Source organism: Aspergillus ambiguus (assembly GCF_047715705.1).
Source record: "Aspergillus ambiguus strain CBS 117.58 unplaced genomic scaffold BDV59scaffold_9, whole genome shotgun sequence".
In the NCBI taxonomy this organism is placed as follows: Eukaryota; Fungi; Ascomycota; class Eurotiomycetes; order Eurotiales; family Aspergillaceae; genus Aspergillus; species Aspergillus ambiguus.
Genome location: NW_027395522.1, coordinates 233,045 through 250,809, shown reverse-complemented (window position 1 = coordinate 250,809; position 17,765 = coordinate 233,045). Strand labels below are relative to the sequence as shown.

At 57.2% G+C, this 17,765-nt stretch overlaps 8 protein-coding genes and 1 non-coding gene across 9 annotated transcripts; 5 read left to right on the top strand and 4 right to left on the bottom strand.

The window, feature by feature from the left end:
- Positions 1-360: 360 nt before the first annotated feature.
- On the top strand, positions 361-2,750 carry BDV59DRAFT_212064 (alkaline phosphatase D family protein; the record flags this gene model as incomplete). The annotated part of the gene is made up of 10 exons (XM_073695944.1): positions 361-813; positions 863-1,022; positions 1,070-1,248; positions 1,298-1,367; positions 1,411-1,552; positions 1,603-1,715; positions 1,748-1,971; positions 2,023-2,118; positions 2,168-2,408; positions 2,459-2,750. 10 exons carry the CDS (start codon positions 361-363, stop codon positions 2,677-2,679), a joined length of 1,899 nt encoding a protein of 632 aa, XP_073549516.1. The 3' UTR covers positions 2,680-2,750.
- Positions 2,751-2,769: 19 nt separating this feature from the next.
- BDV59DRAFT_t79 lies at positions 2,770-2,841 on the bottom strand. The gene has a single exon. It is a non-coding gene; the product is annotated as a tRNA-Trp (tRNA).
- Positions 2,842-2,963: 122 nt separating this feature from the next.
- On the bottom strand, positions 2,964-3,323 carry BDV59DRAFT_200566 (uncharacterized protein; the record flags this gene model as incomplete). The annotated part of the gene is made up of 1 exon (XM_073693616.1): positions 2,964-3,323. The coding sequence occupies one exon, from the start codon at positions 3,321-3,323 to the stop codon at positions 2,964-2,966; it is 360 nt and encodes a 119-aa protein (XP_073549515.1).
- A 109-nt stretch (positions 3,324-3,432) lies between these two features.
- Positions 3,433-4,695, bottom strand: BDV59DRAFT_200565 (FAD/NAD(P)-binding domain-containing protein; the record flags this gene model as incomplete). Its single annotated transcript, XM_073693615.1, has 1 exon — positions 3,433-4,695. One exon carries the CDS (start codon positions 4,693-4,695, stop codon positions 3,433-3,435), a length of 1,263 nt encoding a protein of 420 aa, XP_073549514.1.
- Positions 4,696-5,006: 311 nt separating this feature from the next.
- On the top strand, positions 5,007-7,372 carry BDV59DRAFT_163801 (putative C6 transcription factor). Its single transcript, XM_073687606.1, has 2 exons — positions 5,007-5,535; positions 5,594-7,372. The coding sequence occupies exons 1-2, from the start codon at positions 5,200-5,202 to the stop codon at positions 7,280-7,282; spliced, it is 2,025 nt and encodes a 674-aa protein (XP_073549513.1). The 5' UTR covers positions 5,007-5,199; the 3' UTR covers positions 7,283-7,372.
- A 662-nt stretch (positions 7,373-8,034) lies between these two features.
- BDV59DRAFT_174920 (pentatricopeptide repeat protein) lies at positions 8,035-12,596 on the top strand. The gene has a single exon (XM_073689159.1). It carries the CDS (start codon positions 8,497-8,499, stop codon positions 12,307-12,309), a length of 3,813 nt encoding a protein of 1,270 aa, XP_073549512.1. The 5' UTR covers positions 8,035-8,496; the 3' UTR covers positions 12,310-12,596.
- Positions 12,597-12,748: 152 nt separating this feature from the next.
- On the top strand, positions 12,749-14,017 carry BDV59DRAFT_200562 (pyridoxamine-phosphate oxidase PDX3; the record flags this gene model as incomplete). The annotated part of the gene is made up of 2 exons (XM_073693614.1): positions 12,749-12,896; positions 12,954-14,017. The coding sequence occupies 2 exons, from the start codon at positions 12,749-12,751 to the stop codon at positions 14,015-14,017; spliced, it is 1,212 nt and encodes a 403-aa protein (XP_073549511.1).
- A 123-nt stretch (positions 14,018-14,140) lies between these two features.
- On the top strand, positions 14,141-14,791 carry BDV59DRAFT_174917 (uncharacterized protein). Its single transcript, XM_073689158.1, has 3 exons — positions 14,141-14,256; positions 14,307-14,403; positions 14,450-14,791. Exons 1-3 carry the CDS (start codon positions 14,174-14,176, stop codon positions 14,681-14,683), a joined length of 414 nt encoding a protein of 137 aa, XP_073549510.1. The 5' UTR covers positions 14,141-14,173; the 3' UTR covers positions 14,684-14,791.
- Positions 14,781-17,722, bottom strand: BDV59DRAFT_212062 (chloride channel protein; the record flags this gene model as incomplete). The annotated part of the gene is made up of 7 exons (XM_073695943.1): positions 17,214-17,722; positions 17,084-17,151; positions 16,662-17,021; positions 16,537-16,614; positions 16,164-16,489; positions 15,757-16,111; positions 14,781-15,704 (listed from the first exon to the last, which is right to left on the bottom strand). Exons 1-7 carry the CDS (start codon positions 17,689-17,691, stop codon positions 14,781-14,783), a joined length of 2,589 nt encoding a protein of 862 aa, XP_073549509.1. The 5' UTR covers positions 17,692-17,722.
- Between the last annotated feature and the right edge of the window lie 43 nt (positions 17,723-17,765).

The following is a 17,765-nucleotide window of genomic DNA, read 5'->3' as shown; positions in this document are numbered from 1 at the left end:
GAAATCAATTATGCACGGGTTTCTAAATCATATTACTTTCATGAAGTTCCTATTATCAGCCTGTATTGGCATCATATACATTGCGGTTGATTATCCACTGTCGGGGTGCTCATTCATCGCCGAGCCTTGGCCTCATTATACCGTCCAGCTAGTCCTCAGTTGCATACAAGGGGCGATGACAGTTGATTTCTTGTCCCATATATGGGGCTATCTGGCAACGCATGTGTTTGTTGCTTCTTCTTCCATTGGTCTTCAAGTATCCAGGATAGCCGAACTGCTGGCAGTACCCAGGGGATATAAAATGCCTCCCCCTGCACGACAATCCCTGCCAGAATATCACCAGTACAGCCCATAGTAAACATGGTATTCTCGGGCGCTTTTCTCTCGCTGCTTGCCCTGTCCGTCGGGGCACGGGCAAGCTACGATGGCAACCTCAACTACCGCAGTCCTTCCCTCCGCCACACAGGCATGGGGATCAACCTCGAAGCCGTGCAGGCTCGCAGCCTCGCGAAGCGGGATGAAGTGCCCTTCACACCCTCGCAGCTAAACTTCACCCATGGCGTCGCATCAGGCGATCCTTACGCCAACAGTGTTATCCTGTGGACGCGCGTTGCGCCGACGATGGAGCATGACAATAGCAATGTGACAGTCTCCGGCACGGCGGGGTACTACAACCACGATACGGAGCCGTTTGTTAAGGCTTCTGCGCATCCTATCTGTGTGGAATATCGCGTTTTTGCAGACGAGAAGAAAACGCAGGTTGCGGACAGCGGGCGCGCGTATACCTCGAGTGACATTGACTATACTGTCAAGGTATGTGTTTGGGAGCTGGGTTGTTAGTCGCTGCTAATAGGACACCCAGATCGAAGCGGATGGTCTGGAGCCTTATACCACGTACTGGTATCAATTCCGAGTGTGCGATTCGGATGTAGTCAGTCCGCTGGGAAGAACAAAAACTGCCCCTGCCGCCGAGGATGATGTTGCAGAAATCAAGCTTGCGGTCTACTCCTGCAGCATGTATCGTACGTATTCAGTCGACTGTACTGGGGAGTGAAGCTGAGTGGAATAGCAACTGGGTACTTCAATGCCTACGGAAACGTTGTGAGAAAGGACAGCGTTGACTATGTCATCCACCTTGGTGATTATATCTACGAGTATGAGAACGGTGTGGTCGGCAAGGATGACCGGGCTGTCGTGCCTCAGAGGGAGATCTACTCCTTGTACGACTACCGAACGCGCATTGGACAGGTAGGTGTGCTCTGTCTTGAGAGCAATGATGGCTTCTAAGACAGTCCAGTACCGCACCGACCTCGACCTCGCGGCTTCTCATCAGAACTTTCCCTGGATTGCCGTCTGGGATGACCACGGTATGGACCCGATTGTATGATGTGGTCTCTGCTGACGGGATAGAAATCGCAAACAATGCCTACAGAGATGGGTTCAGTGGTCTGAACAACACGGAGGAGTCCTTCCTGAACGACAGCCCGGAGATTAGCTCGGAGCAGCGCAAGATGAACGCTGTGCGTGCCTACTTCGAGTGGATGCCGCTCCGGTACGTGTCCGACCTGTATTATGATAGTGATGCGAATCTCACCGACGTAGCCAGGTGGATATGGATGATGGGCTCCGCATCTGGCGCAACTTCCAGATGGGCAGCCTCTTCGACCTGATCATGCTGGATACCCGGCACTATGATCGGAGCATTACGGACCTTGGTAGGAGGCTATGTTCTTATGAAGGAAAATAGTCCCGCTGACTCCGTTAGGCTGGAATATGGATTACATCGAGCGGATCCACGATGACGCAGGCCGCACGCTGATGGGCGCACGGCAAGAAAGCTGGTATCAGCGACAGCTGTCGCAGTCGCAGGAGCGCGGGGCCAAATGGCGCATCGTGGGAAGCCAGCTGCGTTTCGCCCGGCTGGAGTATGAGGAGGACGGCGAGCTCACCTACAGCGGGGACAGCTGGGACGTATGTTTGCACGAAGTCGACATAGGAAAATCTTGAGCTGACACGGTAAAGGCCTACCGAGCGAACCAGAACCGGACGTTTGCGCACATCTATAACAACAACATCCAGGATACTATCATGCTCGCGGGAGATACGCACGTGAACTGGGTTTGTGGGGTTCTGCCTTCTCCCTGACTGCGCTAACAGGTGATGCTAGGTGAGTGATATTGCCTGGATTGGAGAGAAGGAGTACGATGGCGCGACAGGTGAGGGAGCTGTTGGGGTCGAGTTTGCGGTGACCTCGATCAGTAGCCCTGGAACGGAGGGGCCTATTGCGGAGGCAGAGAAGGAGGCGGCAGTATACTCTGATAATGAGGAGCTGCAGTGGAACGAGGCCTACTACCGAGGGTACTTTGAGCTGTATGTGCGTCGGGAGGAAGCCGAAGCACGATACTATGGTAAGTCCATGTTCGTTTCCGGGACACTAGGTACTGATATAGGACGATAGGTGTGCCGACAGTGGCCACTCGCAACGCCTGGGAACTGCCCCTGGCGAACTTTACGGTGAAGCACGGCGACAACCATCTGACTCGTCCGGTTGCTGGAGGAGTGGTGGAAGCTGGAGTGCTTGCCAACGGAGAGGTCAAGCATACGAATGTGACGGTGAACACGGAGACTGGGGAGTGGAAGGAGATTGGGTTTGAGCGGATGTATATCCGGGGGTTCTAGTGAAGAATACGTAAGGAGATGTTTGTTTGTATACTCCATTTCCAGGTAGAATATGTGTGTGTGTAGAAAAAATATGAGTAGGAAAAATGATGAGGCTGGCCCGATTCGAACGGACAGCCTTTCGATCTGGAGTCGAACGCGCTACCGTTGCGCCACAGCCCCATCGGTGAAGGGAATTTTGGAGTATTTAGAAATGTCAGCGGATATTATATTCTGATGCTACTGAGTTACAACAGAGTATCGTATAAGACCCCTACGATGCGTGGACAGAGTTCACGTACGTGTTAGCTGACGTTATATTCAATAGAACCTTTGATCCCGGAGGAGTACTCATGTAAAGCACGGGGAGATAAGAACTGATCGAGCAGATGTTCACAATCGTCCCGCGCGACGCGATGATGAAGGGTGAAAATGCTTGAGACCGCAATCAGACCCCAGAGATTCACATCGTACATCCGTTTGGCTTCTTCAATATTGGTGTCCAGCGCCAGCATCACGATTGTCTGGGCGGCATTGTTGACCAAGTAATCCAGTTTCCTATCGGTGCTTTCTGAGATGGCCTTAACAACTGCAGCGATACTCTCCGACGAGGTGACATCCACCTCGAGCCGAGTGATATTGGAACGGTCTTCCAAGCTGGCCATCTTGGCCATGGATCGGGCCGTTGCGTAGACGTGGAGACTGCGGGCCTCGAAGGCGACATTTCTTCCTGCAAATTACTACAACGACAGTTCCTCATATGCCATCCTCATATCAAAACGAAAGATTTAGCTCAGGATACTCCGGGAGAAGCTCATCATGCTTATCCTCCTGTTGGGACTGCGGAAAGAGCCCATTGATCTTCGACACGGCCCAGATCAGTTGATCCATAGACCAAACGCCAAGTCGCGAAGATGGGAAAAGCAAACCTATAGTCTTGGAGGAGAGTTGTTGGCACTCTTCAATGAAGCGCCGCATCCTATTTTCATAGGACGTTAGCGCCTCTAAGATGTCATCCGCCTGTCGAGCCAATTCCCCGGCAAGCACGTATGCGCCCACGAGACACAGATTGGTTCCCAAGCCGGTAAACGGACTGGGACAGTAGCCTGCATCTCCAAGGAGAACAACTCGGCCAGTGGACAGTCGATCCATCTTTATCTGTACAAGCTCATTGGCGTAGAAGTCGTCCGACGCCTTTAATCCACTAAGCAGCCGGCCGGTCTGCCAGGTGATATCCTTGAATGCTTCGACAAACGCTTCTTTTTGAATATCCACAGATTCCTTATAGCATGCCTTCAGTGCCGGTGATTCTTTCATCGTGAAAAACAGCGTCCCCGTAACCGGGCGACCACTCGTTCGAGTTATAACCATCTTTCTTCCTGGAGCGAGGTGACCCCGGGCCCAAGTGCTTTCTCCGTCAATTCGAGGAATGCTGAAGTAGGCAGCGTGAATCCCGAGAGACTTGAAAGCTGCATCGTGAACTTTCTGTCCAAAGGCAAGTTTTCTGGTCCGGGAGTACTGTCCATCTGCTCCAACAACGAGATCGTATTGTTGCGTCTGCCCATCCGAGAAAGTGACGTCCACACCCTGAGCGCTCTGATTGAGGGCTGTGATAGTCTGGCCAAAAATATATCTTATGCCTTGTCGTATGCCATCTCTCAGATTCTCGTTCTGCTTAATGCTGGCGTCATATAGGACCTGCACCATGTCACCGCGCATAATCTCATATTCGCTGGTCAATCCAGGGCCACGTTGACCGGAAGCAGCAGCACCAAACTGGGCTATCCGCCTGTCGCTAGAATCCACAACTTCAACACCCGTCTCATTCACGCAACGTCGCTTTATCTCATCCATCAGGCCCATCTTCCTCAGGATATGGGGAGCCTGGGTCTTCAAGTCGATCTGTTGTCCGGTAGATCGTAATGTTGGAAACCTCTCCACGATTGTGATGTTGTGTTGTGGGTTAGACTTTTGGAGAAGCATGGCAAAGGCCGGACCACAGATCCCAGCTCCAACGATGAGAACATTGAAAGGCATTTTCTGTGATGGTAGTAGACTTGACGGGTTTGAGTAGCGGAGGTTGCCGTTCGTCATGCCCGAAACAAAAGATGATAGACAATGACTGCTCCAATCGGATATACCCTCTGAGGACAAGAGCGAGTATAATCGAGTTTCAACAATTGGGGATTATGGACGGAGCGTTTCGTACTCCAGATAGACGTTGGTTTTATATTCGTTGAAGTATGGAACGGCCATATCGGGCATATCGGGCTATTCCGCTTACGGCCGAACTTCTCTTGGACAAGCTATTACTCTATTGCGACCACTTCCCTTCCCTGAACCAGGCTCAACTCACCCAAATGAACCAGTAATAAGGGAAAAACCACCTCTCATTGTTTAAAGACACATCAAATTGCGCATTCTTCCCTGTTGGAGGTATCGAAGCACCCGCAGCTCTCGGTCGTAACCACAGCCGCTCCAAAGACCAGGCCTTCACACCACCACAATACCACCAAGGCCTCGGAGAACAGCAAAGTCACGATGGGATCTCCTTCGGGCGTCCGAAAACGCCGCCGCCCGGCCTATTCTTGCATTGAATGCCGACGACGCAAAGTCCGATGTGACCGGGCAACACCCTGTGGGCAGTGCACTGCTCACAATGCGCCTTCATGTACATACGCCGAACGTTATCCTCGCGCTTCTCAACATACCGAATCTCCTACAAAAGAAAGTCGACAACAGCAGAAGGCTCCGGAGCAAGCTGTTCAGCCTCATAGCGCCGAGCCTCGCACTTCCGGTGCCCCGACTCGGATTCGCGGCGCCCTGAACAAGACTCGGGTTTTCGGATACGGACATTGGATGAACGCGGAGTCTATGGTATGTCTCATTTACATAAATATTGTTTCTAGAGTCCTTACAGTAACCGCCCATGCAGATAGATGGGCTACCAGCACTGGAGCCTGTCTTAAAGTGCTATCAATCGATCTTCCATGGCAACACACAAGATATGGCGGCACAAACCGTGACCGAATGCAAGCAGCTAGCACGAGATGCGAAGAGACAGCGTCCTAGCCGGAAATGCCTCCCTCCGGACATCTTTCGCTCGTTCCCCGATGTTGCCGTGATGGATGATCTGGTGCGGCTGTACTTTGCAACGTTTGAATCCTGCTATCGCATTCTACACTATCCATCCTTCATCGAGGAGTACCATCGATCTAAAAATGATCTGAAACACGCAAATAGCTCCTTCATCGTTGAATTGATACTCATCATGTCTGCGACCGGCGTGATGCATGCTGATGCAAACATTCGTGACGACATCACCGCCAAATCCAGGGACTGGATTCAAATTGCACAGACGTGGCTCTCTGCCCCGCTGGAAAAGGATCGCCTTACATGGAAGGGAATACAGATTCATTGTTTGCTACTACTTGCACGGCAAGTGACTCGACTAGGCGCCGATCTGGTTTGGATCTCGGCGGGCTCCTTGATGCGAATGGCGATGCAGATGGGCTTGCATATGGATCCTAATCATATGGCGCAAATGAGCCTGCAAGAGAAGGAAATTCGACGACGATTGTGGTATACAATCCTCGAGATGAATGTCCAGGCAGCGTTAGACTCCGGGATGTCGCCCATGATCAACACTGGAGACTTCAATACCTTGCCGCCGTCTAGGATGAGCGACGAGGACATCAAGGGGAGTTCGGCACAAGGAGAATTGCAGTGTGAAACACACGGAGTATCGTACCAGAAACCTCTCCTTCCTTTATTAGCAGACTCTCTTCCTCTCCGATTGAATGTGACAAAAGTCCTCAACAGCCTGCAGGTGGAACCGTCATACGATGAAGTCCTGCGTCTAGATAAAGATCTAACAGCGGCCTGTCGGACAGCGACAACCGCTCTCGAACACACCCAATCGGCCACTTCGAAATCGCATACCTCCCAATTCGCAATAAGTCACTTCACCCATCTCCTCCGACGCTTCACCCTCTGTCTCCATTTCCCCTACGCACTCCAAGCGACACAGAATCCAATATACACCTATTCGCAAAAGCTCTGTTTTGACGCCGCCTTAGATATTGTCTCTCTGCTTGACGACAAACTGTATACCTGTCTGCTCCTCACAGGAGGCGGCATGTTTCGCGACCTGATCACCCGCGGCGCTTTCATCATCTACCTGGAGCTAACATCCGACATGGACGCTGACGCCTCCCTGCTTTCACGGATCCGAAAGCGTGCTCGACAGGAGCCGGTCCTCCGCGACGCACAACGGGTAGCACAATATGCTAAGGAGAGAATGCGTCATGGGGAGACGAACGTGAAAGGGTATGTATTTATTCGGATGGCGACGGCTCAGATCGAGGCGCTATTTGACGGGTCACCGCAGGAGGAAGCGACTATGAATGCTGCGAGAGAGAGTTTAGAAACGTGTCGTCAGATCTTGAGCGATATGGCTGCGAAGGCTACGGGTGTTGGGATTGAGCCTGGGATATCGAATGGGGTTCCGACTCCGCTAGAGAGTCTGGATGGGCAGTTTGACTTTCTGGATGATGGGAGTTTGGACTTTGATTTGGGGGAGTCGATTCTCTTTCAGCAGTGGGGCGAAAGTGTCTCGCTTTAGTTGTTGTTCCTTTCAATCCTTCGTCTATACTTGAGGTGGATGTGGATGGTCTATTTCTAGCTTAACCGGCAAAAGGACGGTGTAGTGCATGCAGCAAGACATGGCAACCTCCCTTGGCCCTAGCTCTTTGTAGTTGCTTGATCTAATTGAATCTTACTCACATCCCTTTTGTGTCGTACTATGCTCATCTCTGCGGTCTCACCAAATGAAACTGTCGTGATGACTCATCTCGGTCACCTGACCGAGGATGTAGATAGCTCCTTCCGTAGTTCCAATAGGGACATCATCTTCCTCCACCTTGGTTTTCCGTATCCACGAAGAGACCACCAAGTCTACATACAAGATACCCAGATATCGAGAATAACATATGAAAGCTGCACAACAAGGTCAATTTATTATTGCTAAAAAGACCTATAAGCCTGTGATAGAAATTCATACAAAAAGACGGAAGTCGTCATCACCAGGTCCGCAGGATGTATTCATACTTGCTCCGGAGGAGTGAACTACAGTGGACTACCGCCAAGATTACGTCACTCGGCCTCGGCCTCCGGATCTCCGTCGGAGCAAAAACGCAAACTCCGACAAGAAAAAGAGCCGGGACCGAATGAGTCAGGCGGACGAGCAGGTTCCTGTTCTTTCTCTTCGGGGCGCCAGGGCGACCTTCCGATTGGCCGGGGCCCTGGCCTCAGGCATCCGGGGATTTGTACCCATGGTTGATTGAATTTTCATGCTCTACGCGTGCACATATTTAGCAGGAATCTACATCCTACCTAGGGACTCGTTCTCTTTTTCGATTATTCTATATTCTATATTCTATAGTCTCGATTTATCCCCCGATTCGCTCCTTCCCGTCCTCCGTACTCACTTGTCGGAATTGCATTCTCCTGATTGGCGGATCGGCTATCCCTCGGCCTGTATCGGCGCTAACCCCATCGGGAACCCCATCTTGCTGACAATTTTCTCCTTTCTTCGTCTTCATCTTCATTTTCATCTTCTCTCAACCTCATCCACCTCATCTTCCTCATCTTCCGCCTCTTTTCTCCTCTTTCCTCTTTCTCCCGCGCGTTCCTTTGACGGCCCCCGTCGTCAAATGAACCTGCATCTTTCCTCACATTTTGTTTGCAAGGTAATCCTCCCTTCCCTCACCTGTTCTCTCCACTCGCTGACTCTCCCAGTATTGCCTCTTCCCTCTGAAGAGGTTGCCCGCAAGATAAATGGTGTTCAAGCCTTTTACCCACCTCGCGCGTCAGAGTTTCACCAAAGCCTTCACTCATGGCTATGCTCAATCCGTAGTCGCCGCCTCCCAGTCGTCCTACGCCTCCTCCACCACCTTCAACCAACTCGCCAACCAACCCGCCAAATTCTCCCGCACCGCCTTACAGAATGTCTTTCAGCCTTCGAGTTCCTCGGGAGCTGGCGCCAAGGCCAGCCAGGGCTCTGGGTCAGGCGATTTGGGCTTAGCCGCCTATTACGCCGCCTGGCAACACGCCCAGCAGACCGGCGACGACAGTGACTGGAAACAGTTACAGCTGAAGAGACGTATCGGTTGGAAGCCCACCCCTGAGGAGGTCACCCGCTCCAAGGATGGCGACGAGGTCCCTCCCCCGGCCGCCTTGCGTGATTCCCCTCACATCTCCAAGGCCTCGGCCAACGCCGATGTCAGCGCCCAGGTCGAAGAGGCCGTCGCGCGCGAGATCCAAATCCAGGAGGAACAAGCCCGAGCTGAGGAGGCCTCCGAAGCAAAGGACCACCCCGAAACCGAGGCCTTCCCGGACCTCCCGGACGATGTCGCTGCCATCGCCGACGTCGCCTCCGAACAGTCGCGTCTCGCGTCCGACCAGATCGTCCAGCTGGCCGCGAAGAAGCAGTTCTCCGAAATCCCCGGCGCCTTTGCCGCCCTTCTCCGCGACGGAATCACCCCCACCGTGGCCGCCTACAACGCTCTGTTGGTGTCGGCCATCCAGCTCCACGGCGACACCGCCCAGGCCATCCAGAAGGCCCTCGATGTCTACTCCGATATGCTCCGTCGTAGGGTAATTCCCGACGAGCAGACGTATCAGACCCTGGTCGAGCTCTTCGTCGTCCGGGCTCACGACGCCATCAAGTCGAAGGGCCTGCTGGAGCAGGATCGAGCCCGCTACGGTGGCATGGAAGAACCCGGAAAATTCATGCTGCACTCGAGCGAACTCGAGCAGGCGATCCTGGCCGAAGACAACTCGCTGGGGATCGCCGTTAAACTGTTCACCACCGCGACGGCCCGGCATCCCAATCTGGTCTTCTCCGTCGATACCTATCGCTACTTCATCACCGCATGTGCACAGGAAGGTCACGTCGAAGCCATGATCCGCGTCTATGGCCACATGGAATCCAACAAGGTCACCCCGCACGCCTCGATCTTCCCCGCCATGATCGATGCCTTTGCCTCGACCGGCGACCTCCAGAGCGCCTTGGAGTGCTACAACGAATACAAGGCCCTTGCCATTTCAGACGACAACGGAACTTTCAGCATCATCCAGCGTCTAGATGGACAGGTTTACGCGGCCCTAGTGAATGCCTACCTGTCCTGCGGCAAGGAGGAGGATGCCCTCCGCTTCGTGGAACGCATCCGCTCCTCGTTCGATGGCGTGACGGAGAACAAGGAGGCCCGCCAGGACGCCGTTGAGTCGGTTATCGTGCAAGACGCCCTGGTGCAGCACGCTCTCAAATCGGGCCACCATGATAGGGCGCTGGAGCAAGCCAAGACCCGCTTGCGCGATGGGGCACTGGATCATGCCATGGTCCAAATCTGCATGGCCGCGGCGGATGCCGGAAACCTTCAGGCCGCTTCCGAAGCGTATGATGCCCTCCCCACGGAGATCGGCCGTCGACAGGGGCCCGCTGTGTCCATGCTGGCGCTGCACATCCGCTTGGGTAATGTGACTGCGGCCCGCCCCCTGTGGCGCATGCTGAGCGTCGAGGGTCAGGCTACGTCGGACATGATCCAGCCGACTGCTATGTATTCGGTTGCGCTGTTGAAGAGTGGTCAGATCGAGGAAGGCCTGCTGGAGGCTCGCAATATGTTCGCGCGGATCCGCAATGCCTCCGCCGACAACCTCCAGCTGAACCCCGTCCGTGAACAGATTAACGAGAGCCTCCATCTCATTGGCCGTATTCTCATCCAGACGGCTGCTGTGCTTTCTCCTCAGGCCGCGATGACTCTCCTCTGGTCGATGGTTGAGAACGGCGGACTGGTTTCCCCGATCGCCGAGCATGCGGTCGCCAGCCTGGGACCTCTCGGTATTCAGCAACTCAACGCGCATGACTTGTCCATGGCGCTCCAGGTCCAGGCCGGTATGCTTGTCAACAACGGCTCCGCTGCATTCGATGTCGCCCACCCGATCCGCTTCGCCCACATGCTGGATATTGCCTTGGCCACCGGCCTTCAGCTGGATCCTTTCACCACCCGCGTCGTAGACCAGGCGGTTGGGAAGCTTTTCAACAGCCGTCCGGACATGGTGCGCCGGTGGCACGAGCATCTGGGGTTGGCGTCCAGCCCGCCGTCGTCGTTTGTTTCCGACCGTCATACCCCTGTTTCCGAGGTCTCTACCACCATGACCTCGGTGCCGAGCGAAGACTCGTTCGACCCCTACGCGTATGCCACCGACTTCCGCGGGTCCTCGATGATTGCGGAAGAACTGGAGAACTCGCACGGTCGCGCGGAGTCCCACCTGAACGAAGCCCTGAACCGTCTGCGGAACATGCGCCGCAGCGGGCGTCATCCTCGCTACATCACCTACGCGAAGTTGATCACGGCGGCCACCAAGGTGCACCGGATGGATCTGGTGAATGAGATTCTGAGCATGGCCCGGCGAGATGTCCCTCTGCTTCCGCAGTACCACGCCGTGAAGTACGGCTGGGTGTCGATCCTGGACGCCATGGTGGCTTCTTCTCTGACTCTGGGCGACCGCACGATGGCCGCCAAGTACCACCGGGAGCTGCTGGAACTGGGCTCGGCCCCGTCGGCCAACACCTTTGGTCTGTACATCACCACGCTCAAGGAGTCCACCAAGACGTTCGACGAGGCGACGGAGGCGTTGAAGATCTTCCACCGCGCCGTCGCGGAGGGCGTGGAGCCGACCTCCTTCCTGTACAATGCGCTGATCGGCAAGCTGGGCAAGGCGCGCCGGATCGACGACTGCCTGCTCTACTTCGCCGAGATGCGCGCCAACGGCGTGCGCCCGACCAGCGTAACGTACGGGACGATCGTGAACGCGCTGTGTCGCGTGAGCGACGAGCGGTTCGCGGAGGAGATGTTCGAGGAGATGGAGTCGATGCCCAACTACAAGCCCCGGCCGGCACCCTACAACTCGATGATCCAGTATTTCCTCAACACCAAGCGCGATCGCAGCAAGGTCCTGGCCTACTACGAGCGCATGCTGACGCGCAACATCCGGCCGACGATGCACACCTACAAGCTGCTCATCGACGCGCACGCGTCTCTGGAGCCGGTGGACATGACGGCGGCCGAGAAGGTCCTGGAGACCATCAAGGCCAGCGGACAGCAGCCTGAAGCGGTGCACTATGCGTCGCTCATCCACGCGCACGGATGCGTGCTGCGCGACATGGAGGCGGCGCACAAGGTGTTCCAGTCGGTGACGGCCCAGTCGACGGTGCGGCTGCAGCCGTGCCTCTACCAGGCGCTGCTGGAGGCGATGGTGACGAACCAGCAGGTGGCGCAGACGGAGACGATCGTGGCGGATATGGCGCGTCGCGGGGTCGAGATGACGGCGTACATTGCCAACACGCTGATCCAGGGCTGGGCGGCCGCGGGCAACGTGGGCAAGGCCAAGGCGATCTACGACGGCATTGGACTGGACAAGCGCGAGCCCAGCACCTACGAAGCCATGACGCGGGCGTTCCTGCTGTCGAATGACCGGGAGGGAGCGTCGCGCACCGTGCAGGAGATGCTGTCCCGGGGATATCCCAACGCGGTGGCCAGCAAGATCGTGGATCTGGTTGGAGGTGGAGCGGCCGCGGCTGCTCTGTGAGTTGCCTTCCCTTCTTTGACAGCCCTTGAAGGAGCTTTTCGACAGGAATTTGGGAGATATTTCGGTTTAATGTGTCCTTCAGGGCTGGACCCGTGGTTCGACGGAGTGTCGAATGGAGTCTATGGAGGCAACTGTGGTATAGGATGGATGGGATGGGGGTTTTGCATTCAGCGGACGGCGTTGTGTGTTGTGTATACCATTGGGATTGTTTATAATTGTTCATCTGATAGATCCTCTCAGCTCATTAGAATTACATATGAATGTGACTCGAGTATTATTGTGCAGGGTGGTTGTACATACCTCAGTAGGTATCAGGTATACTGGTGTATACCGAATCGGGATGGACGCGGCACATGACGCCATCCACTCTTTCTCCGCTTCGTCTTTTCGTCTTCACCTTCTCTTCTTCCCTCCTTCAGTCTTCTCCATCCCCCAGTCCATGCGTCTTCCTCGACTGCTCTCGACGTCGAAAGCCTTCCGGACCGTCCCATTCGTCTCGATTCGACCGTCGAGCACCATGAACCCCGCCACGACTGCGGGGAGCAGCCCCAGCGACGCTGACGGCAAGCGTCCCAAGAAACTGATCTGTGCGCCCCCCCCCCCTTACCATGCTCTACACTCTACACAGCTAACACAACACACAGTCGCCCCGGGAGACATTGACCCCTCCACGGGCGACGCCTCCATGGCCGCCCCGGCCCCCGCCGCACCGCCCTCCGCAGTCACGCAGCTCATCGCCGAATCCCTCCGTTCGGAGACGTCCACGCCCAACTCAGCAACCGAGAGCCAGATTGTGTCGCACCCGGCGCGTGCGCACCAATTCGTGAGCAACCCGCCGCTGACGGTGTCGCAGATGCACCCGACCAACCCGCTGCACCAATTCCACAACTGGTTCCGCGACCCGCGGCTCCTGCCGGCGTCGGCCCCGGAGACCTGCACGCTCGCCACGGCGTCGTGGCCGTCCGGCCGCGTCAGCGCCCGCGTCGTCTACCTCAAGGAGCTCGACGAGCGCGGCTGGGTCATCTACAGCAACTGGGGCAGTCGCGAGGGGAAGGGCCGCCAGGTGTGGGGGGAGGAGGGGCCGAACGACGACGCCGGCGCCGACGGCCTCGACGGGCCCCCTGCCATCCCGGACACGGACGAGCCGATCCTCCCGGACGACGACGATGCCCGTCCCGGCCGCAATGGCAACCGCTGGGCGGCGCTGACGTTCAGCTGGGCGGCGCTGGAACGCCAGGTGCGCGTGGAGGGCCGGGTGGAGCCGCTCCGGCGCGAGGAGAGCGAGCTGTACTGGCGGACGCGCGAGCGGGGCAGCCAGATCGGGGCGTGGGCCAGCTGGCAGAGTAAGGTGCTGTGGACGGCGGAGCCGGCGGATCTGCTGGAGCGGCGGCGCAAGAGCCTGGCGCAGGAGGTCGGGGTGGATACGCCGCCGGTGATTCCGCGCGACGTGGACGAGACGGATATCGACGACGGACGGGCGCTGCTGGAGCGGCGGGTGCGCGAGATGGAGAAGCGGTTCGAGGGCGTGCGGGAGATCCCATTGCCGCCGTTTTGGGGCGGCGTGAGGCTTGTGCCGGAGAGTGTGGAGTTCTGGCAGGGGAGACGCAGCCGGCTGCATGATCGGTTTCGCTATGTGCGGGTGCATGGGGGGCACGAGGGGGGTATAGATGGGGGGTATAGATGGCGGATTCAGCGCTTGTCGCCGTAGCATGCATCGTGGTCTATATACGGAGTAGTTGGTCTATACAGATGGTGAACTATACCGATGTGCATGTGATAAGATAAGCTGCTTGGCATCGACCTCGTCGTTTTCCGTATCCGGACGCCGTATGTACTTCCTCCTTTACTCGACTCAACCAACACCATGAATCCCTCCCACTCGCGCTGGATCGCCCTCGCTCTCGCCAGCGGCGCCTTTGCCGCCCTCAATGGGCTCTTCGCCAAGCTGTATGTATACGGAATTGTCGCTCGCATCGGCCGGTCTGCTAACCCAACAGCACCACCGCCGACCAAACCTCCGCAATGGCCCTCGCCATCCTGCATTTCTTCCACGCCAGCGACGACCATCCCCTGCTGGAGCTGACCGTTCGAGGGGTACGTCTCCCGTCTGCCTCTGCTCGTACGCCGCTAACCCCCCTAGATCTGTCTCGGGCTCAACGTCCTCTGCAACGTCATCATGTGGGCGCTCTTCACGCGCGCGCTGACCGCCGCGCCCTCCACGACCAAAGTATCCATCACGAACACCTCGGCCAATTTCCTCGTCACGGCACTACTGGGTATGATCGTCTTCCGCGAGAAGGTCGGCGGACTGTGGTGGGTGGGGGCTGGGATGATGGGCGGCGGATGCGTGTTGGTGGGCATGAGGGACAATTGATTGAAACATCCAGCATGGTTGATAATAACTTGGTATAATTGACGAACGAAGATACCGGATCCTCTAGAACGGACAAAAAGAAAAAAAAAAAAAAAAACTATCTACGGTCTTGTCTCTCCTCCAACTCGACCACCCCATCGTCCTCCTCCGTCCCGCTGGGGATGCCCTCGTCGCGCGTCGTCTCCAGTAGAGACCGAGACCCCGGGCCGTTCTCGCGACGCCATCGCGGCACCTTCGATCCCGCCCACTGCAAAACCCCCCACACGCGGTCTTCCAGCGTGTCGCTATCGCCGCCGCCGCCGCCGCCGCCGCGGCCCGTCGCCTGCCCCAACGCCAACTCCGGCGGGTGCGTCGCCGCCAGCGCCTGCTCCTCGGCCTCGACCTTGAACTGGTACTTGAGGCAGTCCTTGACGGTGACGAGCCCGGACAGACGGCCGCGGTGCTCGACGAGGATCACCCGTGGGCCGATCTTCTTGAAGATCTCGATGACGGTCTCCAGCGCCAGCCGCGGGTGCACCGTCAGCGGGGTGTGGTCGACGTAGGGGCTGAAGTCGACGTCGCGGGCGCCGGCGTGGCGCTGGATGTCGTCGAAGGTGGTCTCGGAGGTGCGGCGCGGACGCGACACCGACGACGCCCGCCGCGCCACCGACGCCTCGGCCGCCTCCGCGGTGAACACGCAGCAGGCCGTCGGCGAGAGCATGCCGGCCGCGCGGGCCCGGTCGATGGCGTAGCGGAGCTCCGTGCGGCCGATGTACCCGACGAGGGTCTTGCTGGTGCGGTCCGCCACGATCGGGAAGCCCTGGAACTTGTTGTCGCTGAGGAGGTGTTCGGCCTCGCGGACGGGGAAGTCCGACGCCGGCAGGGAGACCGGGTCGGAGGTCATGGCGTGTGAGACCGGCACGTTGAATACGTGGTCTTCTTTGTTGTCGAGGAAGGGGAAGCCGTTCGCCCAGATCATGCGGTCCGCGATGCCCCCGTTGCCGAAGCGGTCGCCGACGGCTTTGGTCACTCCGACGACGATCTGCGTGGTCAGCGGGGGAAGGGATGAACGGAGGGATGGGGTTGCGACGTACCATGGTGGGGAGGATGTAGGTTAGTGCGCCGGTCAGTTCGAACATGATGACCACCACGGAGATGGTCAAGTGCATGATGCCACTCAGAGCGGCGCCCGCGCCGAGGAAGGCGTATGTGCCCGGGGTGATACAGGGGACGTCGGGCTCGCAGGAGGCGAAGAACTGCGAGTTCGGGAATTTCTCGTACAGCGCTTGGACGAGGATCCCGACCAGGCGGCCAAAGGACGCTCCAATGGCCATGGACGGCACGAAGATGCCGGCTGGCACCTTGCAGCCGTACGAGATGATCACTAGGAAGATGCGCAGCACGGTAGCGGCGGCCAGCGACGCTACCGTCGCCCATCGGTGCTTCGATCTGGTGTCGTTAGCGTTGTCATTGGGGGGATTGAAAATGCCGGCACGCTTACTCGCAGAGGCCGTGGTAGTCATGGCCTCCCTCGCACTCCCGGAAGAGGATCTCCATCATCTCCGTCATGTTGATCTTCAGGAACATGTTGGGGTAGCAGATCACCGCGGTGATGGCCGCCAGGACGACCGACTCCATGACGGCATGTTGGGAGAGGAACTTCTTCCGGAACGCCTGGACGCGGAGGTTCCATTTGATGACGAGCGCGCCGTACAAGCCGCCAAAGATTCCAATAAGCACAAAGAAAATCAGCTCGAATGCATGCCACGTGCGGTCGTACTGCACCTGGAACATGACAAGCTGTCCGGTCCGGAAGGGGTTCATGGCCTGGGGCTGTCAGCGAGTGCCGCGACGAACAGAGCGATTCTCCTTACAGCCAACACCGCCGTCGCGACCAAGGCGCAGAAGTAACTCCGCCATAGGGTCTTCAGCGGGAAATACGACGCAACTTCCTGCAGGAAATCAGTACGGGCCTGCAGCCTCCCAGGGAGGAGCCTACCTCGAGGGAGAAGAGCACCCCGCCAATCGGACTGCCGAACGCGACAGCCACACCCGCAGCCGCCGTCGCCGTCAACACCTCGCGGGTCTTGGAGGCATTCTGCTTGTACTTGCTGAAGAAGCGCGAGATGACGTTCCCCGCACAGACCGCAAAGTGCACACTGGGCCCCTCTTTACCCACCGAGAGGCCCGAAGCGATGGCCAACGGCAGCGCAATGGACTTGATCAGGAGGGTCCATGCCCCGAGGAACCCCTTCATCACGAACCCGGCAATAATGCATTTGATCTCGGAGATACCCGACCCGGCGGCATACGGCGCGAACGATTTGACGAGACGTGCGGCGATGAAGGCGAAAACGATCTAGAGGGGTCAGGGCTGGTGGATCAGGACAGGAGAGGATCCGGACAGAAACAAGGACGAACCGCAAAGAAGATGTAGACAATGTAGTTGATGAGCCAGAGAGAGGTCCAGTTTTTCCACTCGGGACAGCCTAGGAGAGCCCAGATTAGCATGACGGAGGGTATTCGGAGCTGACAGGGCGGCCTCGCATACCTCCCTCGGACCCCCAACAGCAGAACTGCTCATTCAGATAGAAGGCCGTCGTACAGTACCCCAGCTTAATGTCCGACAGCCACTCGGTAATGATATTCAACACGGCGGAAATCAGCCCGATCACAGCACCGACAATGGTAATCACCAGCCATGCCTGTCCGGCGTCGTAGGACTCGCGCACCTTCCGCCGCCATCCCAAGGTGCCCTCTTGATCCCAGAAGCCCGACCCGTCCCGACGCTTGGCGCGTCGCTGCACCTGCTCGTGGATGGCATCCTGGACCCAGTCGATGGTGGTAAAGTCCTCGTAGCGCTTGATCTCGCTGATCTCCTCGGTGATGATCGCGTGGCCGTTGTCGGGGAACGGGCGGTGGTCGACGGGGGAGGAGGTGGAGAAGCCGGATAACCTCCTCCAATTCCGCCGCTCAGAGAGGACCGAGGGGGAACGGGCGGAGGTCGACGAGGGCGGCATTGAGTTCATACCATGGAGAGAACGCGGGGGGTGAGCATGGAGAGCATCGTGTTGGTTGAAAGAGCTGGAGGTGATCGTCGGTG

What these genes read in the sequence shown, in the direction of transcription:
- BDV59DRAFT_163801 (XM_073687606.1), top strand. Translation starts at nt 5,200, where the DNA reads ATGGGATCTCCTTCGGGCGTCCGAAAACGCCGCCGCCCGGCCTATTCT. An exon ending in GGATGAACGCGGAGTCTATG is followed by an intron (nt 5,536 to 5,593) that starts GTATGTCTCATT and finishes CCGCCCATGCAG; the next exon opens with ATAGATGGGCTACCAGCACT.
- BDV59DRAFT_174920 (XM_073689159.1), top strand. Translation starts at nt 8,497, where the DNA reads ATGGTGTTCAAGCCTTTTACCCACCTCGCGCGTCAGAGTTTCACCAAA.
- BDV59DRAFT_174917 (XM_073689158.1), top strand. Translation starts at nt 14,174, where the DNA reads ATGAATCCCTCCCACTCGCGCTGGATCGCCCTCGCTCTCGCCAGCGGC. An exon ending in AATGGGCTCTTCGCCAAGCT is followed by an intron (nt 14,257 to 14,306) that starts GTATGTATACGG and finishes CTAACCCAACAG; the next exon opens with CACCACCGCCGACCAAACCT. An exon ending in TGGAGCTGACCGTTCGAGGG is followed by an intron (nt 14,404 to 14,449) that starts GTACGTCTCCCG and finishes TAACCCCCCTAG; the next exon opens with ATCTGTCTCGGGCTCAACGT.